At 39.6% G+C, this 21,460-nt stretch overlaps 1 protein-coding gene across 2 annotated transcripts in view; it reads right to left on the bottom strand.

The window, feature by feature from the left end:
• Positions 1–20,379, bottom strand: part of st8sia2 (ST8 alpha-N-acetyl-neuraminide alpha-2,8-sialyltransferase 2) — a 61,364-nt gene extending 40,985 nt beyond the window's left edge. Inside the window, exon 1 of one of the 2 annotated variants that reach the window (XM_051920240.1) lies at positions 20,082–20,379. In XM_051920240.1, coding sequence (XP_051776200.1) covers positions 20,082–20,200 — 119 coding nt within the window. In that variant the 5' untranslated portion in view covers positions 20,201–20,379. The remainder of the gene's footprint in view (positions 1–20,081) is intronic. The other variant, XM_028823430.2, reaches the window with a different exon arrangement.
• Between the last annotated feature and the right edge of the window lie 1,081 nt (positions 20,380–21,460).

Below are 21,460 nucleotides of genomic sequence, written 5' to 3'. Positions count from 1 at the left end.
AACTGCTTTCATTGGTGCAGCATTTAACCAGATGCAGTATTTTTGTTCAGTGTACTGTAAGAAATTCTCTTTTTCCTTTTTCTCTTTATAGACCACACAGCACCATCTGTTCAAAATGTTTCCAAACACTTTAGTTTGGGTCCACAGTTACCCATTGAAAGGTAAATATTTTCTGAATAACTTAAATAAATTAGGTTTTCGAATGCTACTCAGTGCTAGATCAATGCGGTATTTGCGGGTGAAACATGGTTTCTTCACATTTCTGAGGCTCTTGCTTCCATCCGCACATTTTCCAGGACAGTGGTACAGGATGACATACCTCCTTCCTTTGCTGAAACTGGATGTCTAGGGCAGCAGCTTGAACTATTCTGTGCAACCTATGATGCTTTCTAGGAAAGGAGAGCACTACCAGTCAAACCAGTCAAGCTACTCAGTCAAAACTCAGTAGAAGATCAGTAGGTGGTGGTAATATTCTGAGGAAAGCTGTAGCTACATTTGACTTCAAACCTATATAATTCAAATTGAACATTGGCCAAATTTGCATACTGGTCCTTCCACATGAGACTTTTTTCCCCTAAACTTCCCTCAATCTCTTTCTGTTGACCACCTAATCTACGCGAACTTCTCATCTGCAGCTCACTTCACAGAGGAGAGCCACATTCCTCACAAAGGCATTCTGAGCTGTAACAGGAGCTGCTGTGTCACTTGCAAGTATGTCACCAAGACCATTGTACGCTTTGGTCCCTCTGGTAAATTCAGTATCAAAAATGGGCCTCTTGCTAGTTTAAAAACCTCATTTACTGCATTTTTTGTAGTAAGTGTCCAGCCATCTACATAAATGAAACAGGGAGACAGCTGGGAGACCATTTTAATAAGCACATTCAAGTTGTTAAGATCAGAGACCTTACAAAGCCTAATGTAGAACAATTCACATCTATTGGTCATGGCCACACTGATCTCTCTGTTTGAGTTCTTTCACAGGGCTTCAACTACACTTTTTAAAGAAAAACTAAAGAAGCTAAGCTCATTCTCAGCATAGGATTCTTTCCTTTTCATTGTGGAAATAACCTTTGACCCATTTTGTCCTTTGCAGATGCATGTTGAAGCAGCCCTACACTTATTCCACTGGTAATAAGGACGATATAAAACAGTTACATTGACCTATTTAGTGACTGTCTATTGTCATTTGAACTACAAATATGAAAGCAGCAGGAGATACTGCATATATTTATGTAGTACAGTATAGTGATGGTCTACCCAGGTGGTTACCACGGTTCAAAATGGAGCTCTGTCTGGTCCTAATGACTAGATTGTATTAACTTGCAAATTGATGGGTTACCCAGTTGGCAAGTGAATTTTTTGTAGTAAAGAAATGCAAAAGGCAGGAGTGTGACTTTGGTGGGAACATATACTCCTTCTCCACAACAGAGGTGACCCACCAGATTCTGAGGATTCATTACCATCTACAGAGAGTAAGAGAAAGTAAGTGTAAGTGTTGTAGGTGGTCAAAATATCTTCAGATCACCATGAAGAGAAACACAGTCAAAAGACATGGGTCCAAGTAGCCCTCTCAAATTTATGAACTGACAAAATTATCTAGCCTGGGGTTCTCCCTTATTGTCTTAACTTGGCGTACCACCCCCAGGAACTTTGTTTCAGTCTTAAATAGTTATCTTCTAAACTTTTATTAGGTTAGACTATAGGTGATACTTCTTTATATGCCCCCCAAATATGATACTTGGGGTATTTACCAAGGTATTAGTTATAGTTGTTGTTGTGTGTGTGTCTCTTTTCATTTTTCTAACGCATACTTAATGTTTTTTTTATTATTTTTTTAATGCATGAACAATAGTATGATATCATATGAAGGGAAAATTAGAAAGACTAAAATTTCAATACATATAATTTATAGAAAATACCCAGATGGGAGCTTGAATTTCTCATGTGGCAAAGAGGGGGGTTCCTTACACCAGGTAAAAACAAATGTGGGGCTGGGTGTTTAATTGGCACTGGAGAAGTTTAGTGTGGGGTTTATGAAGAATGATGTGATTATTGTGGATTGCCTGAAGACAGTTTGCCTAATTAAAATGTCCTACAAAGATTTCTCAATCAGTGTAGGTAACTCTGGGTAGAGGTTCTCTGTCAAGTCTGGAGTACAATATGATTGTGTCATGGCAGCTTTTCTTTTAACCCTTACCACTGACTTGGTGTTGAGGATGAGAACTATTCAGCAGCACATGAGTGTTTATTTCACTAGAGGACTCAAACTTTGCAGAAAACCTTGATCTGATCTCCCACATTTCTGATCACATACAGAAAAAGATCAGAGCAGTTGGCTAAGTCCATTGGACTCAATATCCACACGACTAAAACCAACCTTGTGACCAACAGCACTACAGTACAAACATTTATGATTAAGAACCAACACAGAGAGAAAGTCAACCAGTTCTGCTGCCTGGGAAGTACCATCAAGTATTATCATACCATGTGCATATACTACATTTATTCACTTACTGATTCTATCTTTTAATTGAAAAATAGATTCTGCTATATAAATTAGTGTATATCAAAATAATTCTGGATATTTTCATTTACTGTACATAAACTGTTTAAAGCTCCTTTTATAGGAACACATTTTTCATATTAAGTTTGCTGTTTTAAGATTGCATACAGTAAGTGTATGAAGCAGACACTAGCTGGTTAATAACACTTACAGAAGAGTCACAAACCCCTCATACTTTTCATTTTCCAAATCTTTCCCTTTTTTCAGATGTGTCCCAACTTAGATTGATGGTTGGATGCACCACATTAATTACAATTAAGGGATGAATATCAAGGTTCATTTATTTGGGCAATAAAAGGCAATTACGCCATCCTCATTTCAACTCCTTCAATCCAACGCACCGCACTACAAGTTAAAACTGATAGCTTATTAGTTGCATTATCGTCCTCTCAAAGCAGGCACAAATTGTCTATTTTTTATTTCTGAACTACTTCCAAAAACAGATAAAGGTGTTAATAATATTTTTTTTGAAAAAGAGGGATTTGACCACTTTAAGTTAAAACATATGGGATATTTAAATGATAGTGAATAGTAGAATGACTGTCGCAATCCTGCACCAAAATTCAAGCCCTGTAGTTACATCTAAATTCGTGTCAAAATAAGGATAAAATAAGTTACAATTTACGCATGATTTTGCTTCTACAAAAAGAGGGGAAATAACATTTTTGCATGCATTAATTACCATGTAGTATTTGTAGTGATGGCTGAAAAAAATATTTAATCTAATTTTTTAATGGATAATGATGACAACAAAAATGAATAGTTTTGAATTGGAATAAACTTCAGCAACAGCAAACAATATCAAAACGTTCAAGAAATATATAAAATTACTTGTGTTGCATAAATTTAAATGTCAGGTACCAAGTCATATGTAACACAACATTCCAAACACTTTTTCTGTTAAAATATTAGTAGTACTAGGGTGTTGTACCGTATTAGCCATTATGGATGTGATAAAATGTTAAGCAAAATGACACCTTTTATTGGCTAACTAGAAAGATTACAATATGCAAGCTTTCCATGCAACTCAGGCCCCTTCTTCAGGCAAGATGTTAAAATATTACTAATTGAAATGATTTCCGGAAAATTCTCATGTGCACAATATGCATGTTCAAATGACATCAGTCCCTTGAACTGAGGACCTGCCTGCCCCCTCATTCATTGGTCAGGAGCCCTGTCCAGTAATATCTCCAGTTTATTGTCTATCATGGCATCAAAGACAGCATCCTTCCCAGTGCAATAAGAGGAAATCATCAAGCCCCTCTAAACAGAACAACTTCTTGACATCAAAATGCAACTGCAACAGCTTATCTGTCTCTTGCACAGTGGGCTTTTCTCCCCCTATCTGCTTTTCCATTCCCACCTTTGTGTTCCTTAGTGTACCACCCAGTAACTCTTCGCATCATATACAATAGGTTGGGATCCACTGCTCTAGCCCATTAGGTGTCAGTAAATGGTACCCAAATGGATGGAAAGGTTTACTGCTCTTTTAATATTGCACATTTAAGACAGATGATCTCACATGTATCTAAAGACCTATTCGGACAGGATTAATGTTATGTGAGAAGGCTGGGTAATGTAATTACTAACAGACAACCTCCTTAATTTTAGTCCTATCCGATTAGCTCATGTCAGTAACTTTTTACGGACTGCACATTCATGTCTCATTAAAGATTATGAAGCCTTTTATCTTTGATAAAGTCTGTAAAAAATAACCCCAAGTTACCCTAGTCCAATGTGAGTTGCCATGTCAGCAAGATTCCATTATTTCCTGCAAAAACGGCATTTCCCCCAAGATTTTAGAGGTTTACATTGAAAAAATAGAGGCAGTTGAAGAGCTTGTCCACACTCTGTGTGACCCAGAACACTTCAGGCTAATTTATAAAAGTATAGGTCAAGTGGACAAGATTGTGGACAAAGGAGCTCCAAACACAGAATTGCTATCATTGGATTCATGCCATGAATCTTTTCTTGTTATGGTGAGGAGCAATACTTACATAGCTACAATGCATGCGGCTGTATTCAGTTGACGACATTGTGTAACCGTAGAAGGAAAGCCTATCACTGTCATTTTTCCAGACCCATCTTATTCCATGTAAATCTAAGCAGATATAGTTACAGATGTTGTGTAGTAACAGTGACTTTACAGATATATGTTCTGAAAGCTTATCCCGCTTAAGAAACCAAACTTGTTAAAAACTATGGAAGACTCAAGAATGCAGCAACACCAGGAGCTGTAAGGAGCCGCTTTGGGCCAGAGGTGAGTTAAATCAGAAGAAGAGAAGGTACAGTGGTACCTTGAGATACGAGTGCCCCAACGTACGGGTTTTTTGAGATACGAGCTGTCACTAGGTCGAATTTTGCCTTGAGTTACGAGCCAAACTTCGAAATACGAGCCATCAAAGAGCTTGTCGCCGTACATTCCAAGGAACTGACGACGGAGGAGTTGATGGAACTACAGACGCGGCAACATACAGAGGTTCTGCAGGAGATCGGTATCGCAGAGGAGACAGAGGCGGAGGAGGTTACCTCATAAAGTGAGATAAAGGAAGTGTTTGCAATGTGGGAAAAAGTTTCGAACTTTAAAGAAAAGAAACACCCTGAAAAAGTTGCAACTGATCGTGCAGCAGAGCTATTTAATGACACCTGCCTCACTCATTTCAGAAACATTATAAAGGGGAGGACTAAACAAAGCTCCTTGGATAGGTTTCTATTGAAACACCTTGAGAATGAAAGTGAGGAAAGTGTGGCAAAAAAGAAAAAAAACTAGTGAAGAAGAAAATTAAGTTAAGCAAAAGTGAAAGAAAAAAACATTACAATACGCTAATCGGCTTCGCCAACATCTGTTTATTTCTTGAGATTCTCTTTTATGTATTAGGTTTTATTATGTTTGTATACAATATTTGTTCATTATATATACACGTTTCTTATGTTGAAAACATTTAACAAAAAATTGGTGGTTTTTTGGGGGCTGGCACGAATTAATCTCATTTCAATGGGGAAAATTGATTTGAGATACAAGCATTTTGACTTATGAGCTCGGTCACGGAACGAATTAAACTCGTATCTCAAGGTACCACTGTATTATGAACTGTGGCAAATGTTAAAAGAAATACGTATATTGAGAGAGAGAGAGATGGAAATAGAAGTTAAGAAGAGAATGTGGGGTTGAAAAATGGCAGACTCCATCTGGTAGATGCATAGGTTAAAGAAGACCCCCAGTGACTTCTGTGTTCTGTCTGCCTTCTGCTTACAAGTAGCCCAATTTTTCACTTTGTGTATCTCCCTATTTTTTATACACTTTCTGTTGATGTTTTTAACCAGTCAGTAGCTTCAAACTGTGCGTTCAGGACTGGCAACAGGATTAGGATGAAGCTCTTTGTTACTCAATGAAATAAATGAATAAATCAATAGGTCATTGATCCGGGGCGTGCAGGAGCTGAATTACACGTGTAACAGTGCTGACATGATATTGTAAGATAAGCGCATGCAGTTAAAAGCTGGAACAGATAAATGAGTAAAATGATTGGCTGACTAAGGCAGTTGTGCTTCTCTCTTTGCAAGAGGAGAGGACACAAATTTGCTCTCTGCCCTGAATAAGCAGCGCCTCGCTGCTGGAGTGATGGCTATATAAGACAGTCTCTAAAGTTCCACTATGTGTGTATAATAAAAAGGACCTTCCTGTTTAATGACTCTAAATTGGCTTAGTGACTGTAAATTGACCCAGTGTAAGTAAGCGTAGTTATTAAATGCATTTGATAGCATTTTCTTCAAAGCTGATTTATGTGACTCTTCACTTCCCGAACTTCAGAAAATGGATAAAGACATAAACATGCCCTTGTTAATGTCAATTTATCTTGATTGTCTAGTGGTAGACTGGGACTTGTTTTGTATTGGTCTCACTAATTTGGTTTTGTGGTTACAAAGGGAATGTCATTTGTAATGTCTGTGTATGTGTACATTGAAGTAAGCTTTCCAGAAACAGCTGCGGTAGTCCTGATGGGAAGATGAAATTCTAAGATAGGAAAGAGGATGGAAGACAGGGAAATTCAATTACATCTTCTGACTGTTTTCCACTGAAATCGCATCAAGCAGCAGGGGTACCCCATTCAGGAGGGGATTCTCACTGTTTTGGTCATATGGCCAATTCCATTATATTTTGGTATTTACTATTACATTTTTGTGGGTTAATTCAGACATGGCCTTAAATGACAATCACTACTGTTTTGCATAGTTCTAATCTTGGCAATTAAAGAAGAAATTTTAACTTTCCAAATTATTTTTAATAAACATTAATAATAAGCAACAATTATATTAATAAAGTTAAAAACATATATAACAATAAATAAACAAAAAAAAGATTTTTTAGTTAAAAAAAACACTTTTAATATAAATAAACGAATGTTATTCTACTCAGCACTCTACCTCTGTTCAGCGTAACTCATTATCCCTAACACCCGCCAAGTCTGTAGGCAACCTTGAGGTGGTGATTGATGGCAAGGTGTCCTTCAGAGACCATGTTACTATGGTCGCTTGGTCCTGCAGGCTCATTCTATACAATATCCACAAAATCAGACTGTATCTGACAGAGTTTGCAGTTTGACTCTTGGTCCAGGCTTTGGTCTCGTCATGTGTGGCCTACTGCAACTCTCTGCTGGCAGAAGTATCAGCATGTGTCACTAAGCTGCTGCAGATGATCCAAAATGCAACAACATTTCTGGTGTTCAACCAGCTCAGACAGACATGTCACTCCTCTTTTTAGATCATTACATTGGCTTTCTGTAGCTGAATATATTAAATTCAAATCCTTGATGTTTGCCTAAGAAGCATATATATGGAGAAAGTTGTTAGGTTCTATACTCCTTTTTGACCAGTCAGGTCTGCTAATAAATGATGTCAGATGATGCCACTCTCAGTCCAGACCCTTTAAATGTTAAGCTCCTGACTGGCAGAATAAACTGCCCTCCTTCATTCGAAATTCTGACTCAATCAATGTGTTTAGAAGCGTTTAAAGACGCTTGCTTGGTGAACTTCTGTCTAACTGTAAGGTTTTTGTAATCTAGGAATTGTAACTCGCTTGTATTTTATTCTGAGCTCTTCACTTGTGGAGATCAATTGTCCTATAACTCTTTTTTTTCCCATACAGTTCTCAAGACTGATGTTTACTCGATTACATTGACCTCTTTTGTAAGTCGCTTTCGATAAAAGCATCTTCTAAGCAAATACATGTAAATGAAACCCTTGCAGATGAACAAATTAACAAATAGATTATATACACTTGACAAGTAAGTGCACATCCACACACGCTTCTATTTCATGGGAAATGCTTACTTATTTTGTTTATTGTACGTATTGATGTTTACTCAGCTGAAACTGCTCAGACATATTGCATGACAACCTAATTTTATCTGGCACAAGCACTTAAAATTGCAGCTATGATGCTACATGCAGCACCACATTTGAAAGACTTTCATTCTTTGTAGGTGTGCAGGTTTGGAAACACAAGTTTTACTTTTTAAACTGTTATTCTAATGAAACAAAAATGTTCATGGCACATTGAAATGCTGAGGTGAAGTAAGCCAAACTGTAAGTTTAACAAAATAGTGTAGTAATAAGTAACATCCATCCATCCATTATCCAACCCACTATATCCTAACACAGGGTCATGGGGTTCTGCTGGAGCCAATCCCAGCCAACACAGGCCGCAAGGCAGGAACAAACCCCGGGCAGGGTGCCAGCCCACCGCAGGTAATAAGTAACAATGTCCTTTTTTTCTTTCTTGTAGTTAGGATATAGCGGGTTGGATAATGGATGGATGGATGTTTTGAACATGCGTCATTTACAAAATATAGACCCTGATGATTTAATGGTTGTTAGAAGAGGAAACGTAAGATGAAACAATGAAATAAAGTTGCGAAAACACTCAGTATGCTGTAAACCTGAGTCCACATGTAACCCTTCTCAACTAATCTTTCCAACAATCAGACATCATCCATGCATTCGCGTTTGTAGCAGCAGCAGTGGCGAAAGAACTTATAGAACATTGGCCTGACACTAAATTTTTAATTTGTGGAAAAAACTAATCTTTGCTGTCCTATGCATGTATTTGTTAGAGCCAGTGAGGAGCTGCAGGTACCAGTTTTCTGATAAACAGGAATGACTGATCACTAATATGAATGTTTGCAATTTTTCGTCACTGTATATTTTTAACCTTGAATTAACTTTTACCTATTTTTCCTTTATTTTAAATTGAGAATGACAGTCTGACTGACTCACTGATATTGATGATGTTTCCTCCCTCAACTGTTATACAGATGAGTTTTCAGTAATTCCACTCTGATTACACCAGTAGTCTAGATGGGACGTTTGTTCTGGGGATCCGATGTACTCCCACAAAGATTTCCTTAAAGTGATGTTGTTGTGTTTCAGCCAGGGTTCTTCCCCTGGCTGGTGTTCATATTTCTTTGTCTTTTTTTCCCAAGTTTGTTTCATTTGTTTATGTTTATATTATTATTTATTTTGCATTATTCTTTGTTTTTATTAGTTTTGTGTTTTATTTAAAATCTATGGGTCTATGATTGTTCTATTTTATTCCACGTGTTTTGTGGGTGGCAGGGCCAACCACCTATCTCCACCAAGAGACTGCCCTCAACCCTGTAAAGGCTGAGGGAACTGTGGTCAGGTCTCTGTATGGAAGCAAAGTGATGGTGTTCCGAGGGGTGTTCCTTGGAGTATGGACATGTGAATGAAGCCTGCCAGGGATCTATGAAGCACTGTTGAAGTGTAAGGGCTCGTTTATACTTCACGCTCAGAACGCGTACACGCACACATCATGGCTGCCACACGTTTCCAGCGTTCATTTGATGCGTCCTCTGAGCAGGTCCTCATAAATTAACGCGCCGCGTGCACGAGTTGCAGTACCAGCAAAAAGTCGGGGGCGCAGTGTGATAAAAGTTGGAATGTGACATCAAAGTCTCTGTGTACTATCGATATGTGACACAAAGCCACTTTGAGGATCCTCCAGGATCGATGTGCGCGCTTCGATGTTTGATGAATGGTTCGATGTGGTGAAGCAAAATGCCGAAATACAGATGCATTCGTAGTGCTTTTATATTTAAGCGTTGCATATTCACCATCGTAATGTCACTATACATTTTAAAAGTCTAACATACCATCTTTTGTGACGTCTTTTTTTTTTTGCAACTTCACAACAGCAACATAATGTACAGCCAGAGAGGAAAAAAAATAATAGACATGGTGAAATGGTGTATTTTGTGATTAAAGTGGAAATTTTGGCTTTAATCTCGAACTGTCCACTTTAACCTTGTAGTTTACTTTATCATTAAAGCAGACCGTTGTAAACGTCATCCCAGTTTTTAATTGCTACGAGCTTCTGGGACCATGGTGAGGCCCCAGTCCAGACAATCTCAATCGTACAACTGGAGACATAAGCCTGTGCAATTCTCGGTTGGGGAGAGAGTCTGGATCAGGACTCATCCCCTCTCCAAAGCCTCTGAGAAATTCATGGCTAAACTGGCTCCTAAGTGGTTCAGCCCAGCTACGGTTGTCCAAAAGAAAGGACCAGTGACCTACGCAGTAGAGTGGGGATTGCCAGGGACTAAGAAAATAGACACTGTTAACATCTCTAATCTCAAGCCTTGGTTCGGCCGTACACCACGGCCTGGGGGTGGGGATTGTACCAGTGCTGTTAAATAAGAACTGCATCCCCCAGCAGTCTTGGTTGGGGCTTCTGGGGTCAAAGTTGGTCAAAGGAGGTTTAAGGGAGGGCAGAGGGCAAAAGGGAAAAAAGTTTGTTTTGTTTTGGTGCGTTGTGTTTTGCGTTGATCTGTCGTGCTGCCTGCCGTTATTGGAACTCTAATTAATCATTGTGTCCTAGACTGTATTCGTTTGTTGGGGTCTGGATCGTCTGTCTACCTGTGCACTGACGACTGTGTTGGATTCATTGGTTTTCCGGAAGAGTGGAGCGCTCCTGAACCATCCATCCGATTTCATCCTTTCAGTAACTACCGGTAGGACTGTGTTTTCTTTCACCCTTTCAACCTACAGATCGCTGGACTTAATTTCGTCACCTCCCATTTTTCATCCGGTTTGGTTTTCATGGACTTTGCTGTGTGGTGTTTGTGTATATATGTTAAATGTAATATCGCCGAAGGGGTCAGGGGTGGTATTACTGTTTTCATTTAGTTAATTTTGTTTCATTATATTCTTATTTGTTTGCCTTTCCCAGTGTACTTTATTAGTCTCTGTTGTGAGTGTGTGTGGGTTGATCCAAGGCTGGGGACGTTCCTGGGATCTCCTCTATTAAAATAAATAAATCCCCGTCACCTTTGACGGTGTGAATCTTAGCGGCCCCTGACCTCTACACTTGATGCCACTTTCATGATGAAATGCATTAAAGTATGTATGTTACATTTTACAGATAAATCGTTAATTTCGTTTAAATAATGAATACTGTTAATAATTACACACATGGAGTGACACGGTGGCAGTGAGGTAGCACAGCTGTCTCGCAGGGAGTCACGTCGCTGATATTCTCTGCCTGGAGTTTTTTTTTTTTTTGTTCTTTATTTTGCCTTATACAATTTCTTGTATTATTGTTTCTGCCTCGTGCCCAATGCTAGCTGGAATGGACACATCCCTGGATTGATGGATTTAATCATTAAACATCCTTTTCAGAGATATTGCGGCAAGGTGTCATCGGAATTTAATGGGTGTTCCAGGCAATTCACAACACAGCGAAGCCAAACTTGTTCTCACCGTGATAATATCTTGTACTGCCACCTGGTGGATTCTTCCAGATTTATGTAAGTATGCATGCAAGTATAAACAGTAAATCGCTTGTGTAGCAGGAGCGTCCGCTGCGGCATGTGTCGCGTCGAGTGAAGTAGAAACTTGGCCTTAGGGATGACAGAGGTCTGATTCTGTGCATGTGTGCAGATGCCGGTAGAGGCAGGCAGGATGGGAGTCGGTAGAAAGTGACCACAGCTGTTGGCATTGTCGCCGGCTTGAAAAACCTGCCTGACGTGATCTTGGGAGACAGTGTGAGAGCCGTGATGAACTGGTTGGTCCCTTCTAGAGTGGATTTAAAATTATTTATGGATGTTTTTCATTCTGCACATGAGCACTGTTTTTATTATGGGATTACTTATTGACTTATTTATTGGGATTATAATTTGCATTTTAGTCTTTGTGGTTGGCCTCTCCATGAGTGAAGTTTGCATGTTTTTCCCGTGTCTGTGTGGGTTTACTCCCACCATCCGAAGACATGCAGGAAAGGTGAACTGGCAAAGCCATATTGACCCTAGTGCTTTTAGTATGTGTTTTTTTAAGTTTGCCCTCTGATGGACTATTGCCTTATGTCCCTGCAATATGCCTTATTCTAGCTAGGATAGGCTCCAGCTCCCCATGTGACTCTGGTCTGGATTAAATTGGCTAGAAAATAAAAATTTACTTTGGAATAAAAACACTTTGCACAATTTTGCACCATCACTCATGTTAGTGTTCTCACTGCACTGGTCATGTCATTCATGACTATTGACATTCTGGGTTTAATATCTGCCAGGGATCGTGAAGCCAATCAGGGTTGTCACAGGAACACACAATTCCTTGTGGTACATTGTTTGCCTGAGTGTTGGTGAGCTCTTTGTGGTTATTGCTTTCATCTTATTATGAGCTTCAGAGCACAATCATTTAATAGCGGGAACCATCAACTCCAGAAGTCATACAAAAAAGCCAAAGAGGAATGTTTATAAATAAAACGATTTATTTATACAAAATGCTCTGTGGCACAAAAATAAGCTTCAAGGAGCACAAGACAAAAAGGCACACATGGCAATCCCAAAAGCAACCTCATTCTTAATATGAAATCCAAGAGGTGAAGTCAAAAACAGGGCAAAGGGTCATGATTGTCCAGACCATCACAAAAGCAAAAGAATAATCACAAATCCAAATAAACTCGCCACACCATGAGCACATTCACACTACATTGCCAGGGATTGAATGTTTTCGGCAACCTTTATAAGGTTGGGGGCAGCCCCTTGACTGTGATGGGCTGGGCAGGTGGTCTCACCTCTAGGGGAACCACCGACAAAATACAGGGAACATAAACTAAGATACTGTATATAGAAACATAGAACCTAAAGGACCAACAATATTAACATAAACAAAGGAATCAAAAATTGACAAAAAAACCCACAAAAATGGCATCTGAACACAGGCTGAAATACAACAGATATGTTTTGCCCACTCTCTGAATTTTTTGACCTCTTTGCTACTCCTGGGCCTTTTGTGCCCCTTGGACCTTTTGTGCTACAGAGTATTTAATAATAAATGTCTTATTTTATAAGTATTTTTTATTTTAGCTTTTGTTATATAAGGCAATGGTTGATGGACCCTTCCTTTTGTGGGGATTTTTGTAACAGTTTTTTGGGATTTTGTTTGGTGGAACTCTCCAGTTTATGACAGATACAAATACACAATTCATCAAGATTTTTACCTAACTCATAATTTTAGCTCAAATATTTACTACCCTTTACTTTTTCCTACTCATAATGAATTAGCACAAAAATGACACAAAGCCAGAATTAAATTAAACGTAGTCTAATGTCACTGATATCTTCTTTGAAGAGGGTCTGGAACCACTCAAATTCAATTTCAGAATTTCACAACTCATCTCTCCTCAAACTCACAGTCTAGATCTGTCAGCTGATCAAACCATACTGTTTGAAATAGATTAAATATGATGAGATGAAAAGATTCAAAAGCTTTTTTATGAATTTATTTTTTAATAAACACGATTATTGTATGGCTGTCCTAATTGGAAACAAACCTCCCATAAAGTAGACCAAAGAGCAAAACTCTAAATGAATATAAAGGAAGGGAATTTCTGTTACCAATAATCACTAAGGAACAGAATTTCTTTTTACAGCTCTTTAACAAAAAAGCTATCAAGACCAGCAGGCATGTAAAACTAAAATAAAAATATAAATACACACAAAATACATTGCTGAGTCCACAAGAATGTATTTTATAACAATAGGGAGACAAAAAAAACATGCAATCTTAAAAACCATGTCAGGTCCTACAGCTAGAATGAAAAGAGAACTAATTTATGTGGGTTTTGTGCTCAGATACACAATAATTTACTACACTCACTTGTCCCAAAAGAGACAGACATGGGTACAGCATGTGCCTAAGATAAAGTAGCTCCTAAACAACAAATAAAAACTCCACAAATCTAAAAAAGAAAGGGCAAAACCAATAAGACAATGAAGGAAAAGACTGAAAAAAGTGAAAAATCTAAAGCCACAGATGTACAGTATTTTTTTTATATCATCAAACAGAAATAAAAAAGTCAAAATTCTGGGAACTCCATACAGGCTGGAATGATTGATGAATCCACAGTTGTGTGAACATTCTTTTATGGTGGTGGGGGGCAACTGAATTCATTAACATCATAAGCTGACTTACACAGCCACGCTTCCATCATGTCCATTTTGGCCATCTTGAATGCCTGGAACAATGAAAGTTCTCCAGCAAAAATGGTCATCCTCTTTAATAAAATCCCTGTGTGCGTCCATGTGTCCGTGTGTGTGTGTCTTCTGGTGAAGTGCGCATGCACGGTGCACGGTGCGATGCTTCAAAGGCCACCTGATGCGTCACAAAAGACAGAGAGGGCGGGACCTATAAAATATCGCGCGGCCGATCCAATCGGATTTTGGCAAATGAGGTAAGACCTAAAACATAACGCATGAAAAATCCAATCAGGTACTGAGACACGGAGACCAGCTTCCCCAAAGAGGTGGGATTAGTGTTTGTTGCTGTGCAAATGTTCACTCTGAGGATGTCAGATTTGCGATTAACAAACTTGGCCGTGTAAATATTTTCCTAAATATACGAATTTTCATGATATTACAATAGGATGACTTTTAAAAGTAGATTTATTTTCACGCACATAAAATCCGTTGCTGGGGAGACGCCATACATACAATAATCAGCTGCACGCCAGCACAGATAAAAATACTTGCTGGAGAGATGTATTACTGTGAGAGAAAATTAAAGGCACACAATACAGTGACGCATATTACAGCCACATACAAGCCAGTATTACTGTAACAGAAAACAGACGGTCCTTTGCCATTTAATATAGACTGTTCCTACTAATGTTTATGCACTACTATTCTAGCACCCGTTATTGTAACGGGCTTAATGTCTAGTGAAACAAATAAAATGCAAAACTTAAAAAATGATTAAACTGACTGTTGAGCCTGAGAGATCTCAAGATCAAGCACCTGCCTATGACACACATGACCTTTCACGTATGCAGTCCTCAAAATGGTTGGTGAGTCAATCAATTCCATTAAAGTTGAGTGGCAATGTGCTGAAATGTAATAAAACAAAAAACAACCTTCAAAGCATTAAGCTGATTAAAGAATTGAAAATCATAATATCTTATTAAGTGATATACACTTAATACAAAGTCAAATTCTGACATTCAGAAATCATACAAAAATAACATTATTTTTCTGAAACAGTCCATTGCTATTTTGGAATAGCCCCCCAACTTCTCCCTTGAAATACTTTAATACTTTTTCCTCCTTAAAATATGTATGCTTCAGTGCAATTCAGCTAAAATTCTTAAAATTATATCACAGATACACACCTTTATCCATATATTAGACCCTCTGCCTACTGACACTCCATGCTAGTCCCCTCATTGACACAATTATAAACTTAACATGGCATTAAAGCAGCTTTTCTTATGAATAAAACTGAGCTTGACCACAATTTTGTAAACATGCCAATAAAAATGATCTGCCCCAATTCCATGTCAATAACAGCTGACTGCACCATTTTCTTTCAGCTGCAGATTCATCTCCATTCCAGTGAAGACCTTGGCCTATTATAATTGTCGCAGGCGGCTGGGGATCAGACCCAGCCAGGACGCCTGAAAGGATCAGGAGGCGGACGATACATCCCCCGGGCTGTGAGGGGGCAGTCGCCCTGATTAGTGTGGGGACCACGGGGACGGAGCAGGATGCCTGCACTTCCGCCACACCTGGGACGGTTGATGGAGGACCTTCCAGGGATGCCCGGAGTGCTGCCGGAAGGACGTCAGGGAGCACCTGGAGCACATCCACGTGACAATAAAAGGGGCCGCCTTCTTACAGTCAGGGAGTCAGAGTTGGGTGCAGGAGGAGGACGAAGCTCCAGAAAGAGGAAGAAAGGCGGCCCACGGACGTTTAAAGGTCCATGTAAGGGTGACTGGTGTGGGGCACTGTTTGTGTGTGGGGTTTAACGGTTTAAATAAACCGTGTGTTTTATAGAGCTGCTGGTGTCTGTCTGATGGTGTTCGGGCTACATCTCACATAGTATAGAGTAAATACTTCAAAGAAAACTTTCTGATCAGGGTCACTGATGATCTTCTCCTCACTGCTCATTCTGTCTACACAATACAGAGGCGTCACATGTTTCTTTTGATTTGGTTAATATAGAATTGCCGCTGGAAGAGCTGCAGTAGCTTCACCACATTTTCTTTGAGGCAGTGTAAGTCATATTGTGTGAGCAGGCAACAATATGTTACTTTCAAACGACCATAATTCTGCTTCTGTAGGCACTGAACACTGGATTCCACGGGAAGCTGTCCTCAGTGGCCTGGTATTATCTCTCCATATTTTGCACATGACAGACACATTTATGAAATTTCCACATTAACAGTGTCATCTACCTTGTCATAGCTCCACATACAGGATTTCAAAAACTGGATGAAGTTGTAACAATGCCACTCAAGTTTTGTCTTTACTGTGTGGTTGTCTCATCATTTTTGTATGTCTCATGTGATTATCTGCAGGAGTTGAGATGGGAACTGAACCTTTAAAGGAGGAAATTATGGAGGACTGGCCAGTGAGCATAAGCAGTAAGTGGTTTAAAAGGAAACAGGACACTCAGAAAAGGTGGAATTTTCAAACCAGAGATTCATATTGACTGTTTAGGTAGAGAAACTACTTCTGTACTAGTGAAAATAGTGTCTGCCATGAAGATGATTTGTGTTGCACTTTTCCAGTTGTTGTTTGAGTCGAATGAAATGAGAATACCCTTGAACAGTGGACCACTGACAGGATTTGATGAACGCAGTATGATAGAAACTGTGTTTAACTGTGCTTCACTAGGTTGTGAAATTAGTTTTCATTAAAACTGAAACAATACTTTGGAATTGTTAAATGTGGTTTATGTTGTTTACTTTGTGTCATGCCTGTCTTATGTATGGGTGCATGGATATTGTATTTCATGTTTACATTGTTATAATATAATTAGACATATATAAACAAAAGACCAGTGTGTGTGTATGGAGCAGACTGCTCTGCTCACGCTCAACCACAACCACTAGATGGCGCATGCATGCACTTTTACATTTTTTTTGGCGCGTGCATGCACCTCACTTCTCACTATGAAAGACTTGTGCACAGCAAATGCCGCAGCGCAACAACAATATTGTGCTAATGACGCAGATGAAGACACACAACGTCGAAAGGAAGCAAACGCTGTGGCTCAACAAAGTGCAAGTGAAACACCTCAGCAATGGATGACAAGGCTTCACGTTTTCACAAAAAACATTGTCTATCTGAAGGTATTTTCTCAAAACAAAGATTAATAGGACTCATATACCAGAGATACGTATAAGATATGGTGTCGCTAGTGTCTTCTCACGAAAGCCAGTGGGGCAGCAAGCACAAGTGGGTCCATGTCATCTACATTGGGTGGATCTTAAGAGATGGCAAACGTCTCTCCAAATTCACGAATATAGTAAAACTGCTAGGGAGTCTTCGGGTTGTTTTTTGTCCTGAAGACTCCACGCAGCTACTTTATATTTGACATACTATTTAAAGTGTACAGCCTGCTATTATTAGGGAAGGAGCAGTGGAGCCAAGATTTGCCCTTGTACTATATAAAAAGTCAGGCGCCATCAGTGGCAGCAGCCTTAATCTAAACTGCTCCTCTTCTTACTTTGGAGATTGGTACAAAGTTACTCAGCTGTGACAGAAAAGAAATTTTTGCTATTGGATCTCCAGTCCTGATGAATAAGGCTCAGAACTTTGATTTGTCTGTTGATGAAGTTACTGTTCTTTATTCTTTGAATGAATCTTTTGAATAAATCATTAAGAGTGTTTTGGCTGATCCCTCTTATTAAGACTCGTTGAAACAATACGAGTCTCAATCAGAAGGCTATCCTTCTTTTACTTGAGCCAACTGCCAATATGTATATCCTCCTTTCTTTTATTGATGCTTAAAATGCCTGCATGTATTGATTTCCTGACATCCAGATTATTTGAATTCTCCCTCATTTGGCTTTACAACTAATCTCCTAAACAGACTCCCAAAACTCAGCAGCCTGTACTCCTTGCCATGGCTTTAAATCTAATCTGATGAATAGACTCCAGAACTCAGCAGTCTGTTCTCTTTGCCACAGCACTCCACTGCTTTACAGACAATGTTAGCTTCCCATAAAGAAGACAACTGAGTTTGCAAATCTATCCTTCCTTGAGCTCTTAAAAATAAAGGTGCCAGAGAGCTTCTTAAGAGTGATGCCATAGGGGAACCATTTTTGTTTCCCTAAAGACCCATCCATATGAAGGATCCAGAAAGACCCCTTGTTTATTTAAATCTGTAAAAGGATTCATACAGTAAATAACCATCAATAGATGGTAAAAGATCTATGAAGTACCTATGGGCCATGATTTTAAAAGGACTCTTGCTTCATAGGCACAGATACACAAGGTTTTCTTAATTTGTTACAGCAGAGATTTCAGTTTTTTTTTCTCTACATATTAGGTGATTTTTCAATGCACAAAGAACCAGCTTCATTTGAAAAAAGCTCTTCCCAGAATGAAATGGCGCTTTGTACTGCAACGGCTCTACAAGGAACCACACAACCCATTAAAAAAACATAAAGTGCCATTAAAGAACCATTATTTTTATGAGTGGTCTTATACCTGCTTAAGCCTTCCAACTACCTAAGACCCTCATATTCTGACCAGATGACTGCTCCACAGATTTGTCTGGGATCTCCATTTGGCTGTGCTGCAACTCACAAAGAGATTTGCAAACACTGATAGCATTCCAAAAATAAGCAAAAAAAAACAAAAACAAACAAACACTGAAACTCACCTCTTTGTTAAGATTTTTGTTTTACATGCCCCTTGTGTACTATTTGCACCATTCAGACTTTTTTTTTAAATCAATCATATGTTTTTATATAGTGGACGTTTACAGGGTCAGTAAAGTACAGACAGTCAAACTTTGTACTGGTGGTAACCACTTTGAGATACTGGAAAGTGCTACATAAATAAAGTGTATTGTTATGATATGTTCCATTTTCTAAAAGAAAGAATAAAATTCACAAACATGCATTGTTCGGTTGTAAACAATAATAAAAAATGAATGCAACGTACCATCTAGAGGGACGCGGCGCAACACAAGGGAGGATATAAAAAGGAAAAAGACACTTCATGGAAGGGAGGGAGGCAACCCACAGCCCGCATTGCCTGGGTGATCCTGAGCTCCGCTCGGCGAGCAAGTCATTAAAGCAGCGAACTCCACCCACCGGGAGGCTGCTACAGTTTTTTTTTTATCTAAAAGTCCTACTGAAAAGGAACATTATCCATGTTGAATTAAATATCAGATGCGAAAAATTGAGTTTTACATTTAGAATTTTTAGAACACGTTTTGGAACCGAGGATAGATAGATAGATAGATAGATAGATAGATAGATAGATAGATAGATAGATAGATAGATAGATAGATAGATAGATAGATAGATAGATAGATAGATAGATAGATAGATGGTGTTTTAGAGATCCACTGCAATGTAGGATTAAAGACTCTGCTGAAGTCGTGTGAGGAGAGTTCTAATTTAAAGAGACAGAAGTTCGTGTAGAGGAGGTTGACGCTAATCCGTCCAGTCAGACATGCTGTCAACTTTGTCGTGACAGTGGCCGCGGAGCAGCTGAATGAGGTACACCCCTCCTAATTTGGACCGACAGCAAAATCTATTATTTTAAGCTTAGACATTTCAAAAGAGAGAAACACATTGCAGAAGTTAGCTCTAATCCGGATACATCGACAATGAAGGATGTTAGGAGATGAGACAAGGTCAGGTCAGCGCTAACCTGGGTGGGATGTTTGTTTCTATTTGCTGTCGACTGAGGTCAGCTTTTATCTGGCAATGTAAACGGGGACATGCCTTGTGCGACACACATATCGAAAAACGAAGCTGCAGTTTTGAGTGACGAGAGGCTGGCTGTAGTCATGATGACCCAAGAGACGTAAAATGGACTAACCACTTGAAGTGCAACCTCAGAGACGGCCACGAGGCGCTATAGTCTTGAGGTAGCCACGCGACACGACTTTCCCAGCGAAGTTGTGGCTCGGGTACATCCAAAATCAACAACTTCCTATCTGCTTACCCCTCAGCCAAGACTGATGAAACGGTAATACCTACCCGATCTCTTCCTCGACTTCGGAAATATCGGCAACAATAAGCAGGAGAACAAGCACGGTGACAATGGCGAAGATGCAGCCGCCGGTGCGTACTGTCATGCCGCTGCTTGAGACTGTCATGTATAAGTGTCTTTCATTCGCTCTCTATCTCTCTTCTTCTTCTCTGTTTATTTTCACGGCTAACTTCTGTCCACTTCTGCAGTACCTTTCAAAGAGTCTCTGTGCTGGTCTCTAAGCCTCGGGGATCAGACCTTTGGCTCGTGCCGTGTCCCTCTGTCTGAAACTTTCTCACGCGAGCGCGCCTTTGCGCGCGTCCTCCTTAAAGGCGCCGAGATCTCGTTTTAGACGCCACTACCCCCTCTCCGCTCTGTCTTTTAGGGAGGTGTAACAAATGTTGAAACAATCCTGACCCCAGAGCTTCCAGTTTACAGATAGTGCAGACAGCTGCGATTTAATCCTCTTACTTCTGTAATCACCCCGCCCATGCTGTTTCTTGCCCAGGGTCTGCTTTCACAAAGTCGTCCAGAAGAAGACCCTTTGCGAGAGAAGATGCCCCCGTCCAGGAATTCCCTCGACTCCCACTGCTGCTGCTGTGCAAGGAGAATTTCATTAATCAGAGTACACCATGGATAAAGGTTGGTTTACACTAGTTTGACCAGATATTCCAAGCTTTTTTGTGGACTTCTCTTTTAACCTCATGTTTTGCACCGTGTAGACTTTCTGAATTAGAAGAAAGGCAGAACTTTGCTTGTTTCTGCTTGATAAGAAATTCTCCTTTGCACAGATGGGGCTTCGCCTCAGCTAATTCTGCATTTTCTGGGCGGTTTGAATCTTCTGTCACAGACTTGTTCTAAACGAGTAAATATTTAATGAGAGGAGAAGTCACCAACAGTTCTAGGGAAGACACAGCACGACAGTAAAGGACTCAGTTTTTAATTTTTTTCTGGTGTTAAGACTCACAGTGACAGATTGTGCGTTGTGATGTGTGGTTTGGGAAGAAACGATAAGAAAAATGGCCCATCTCATCTTTAGCTCTTTATGATCTGACACCAGAAGACAGCATCTCATCCATGCATTTCTGAATCCAGCATTCCTCCTCACAACTGTAAATAACACTTTTTTAATTTACTGCACAATAATACCCCTCAAAGACTCCGCTTAGTCAGGAAAGATCCATTAATCATCTTCCTGATTGTTCTTTTTTCATCTGGGCTCCCCAGAGACGCCATCATTTTTCCTGAATCTGTACTGCTCCCTATTTGGGTGCTCTGTCTGAGGTTTTCATCATCTCACAGTAGCAATAAAGCCCCACCCCGCCATCATGGCTGGCCATCTGGCACAGTGGCATTTATGTCCCATTGATTGATCAGCTCATTATAT

Source organism: Erpetoichthys calabaricus, chromosome 17 (assembly GCF_900747795.2).
Source record: "Erpetoichthys calabaricus chromosome 17, fErpCal1.3, whole genome shotgun sequence".
Classification (NCBI taxonomy): Eukaryota; Metazoa; Chordata; class Cladistia; order Polypteriformes; family Polypteridae; genus Erpetoichthys; species Erpetoichthys calabaricus.
The sequence above is the reverse complement of the archived record's forward strand: the minus strand, read 5'-3'. Positions and strand labels throughout refer to the sequence as shown.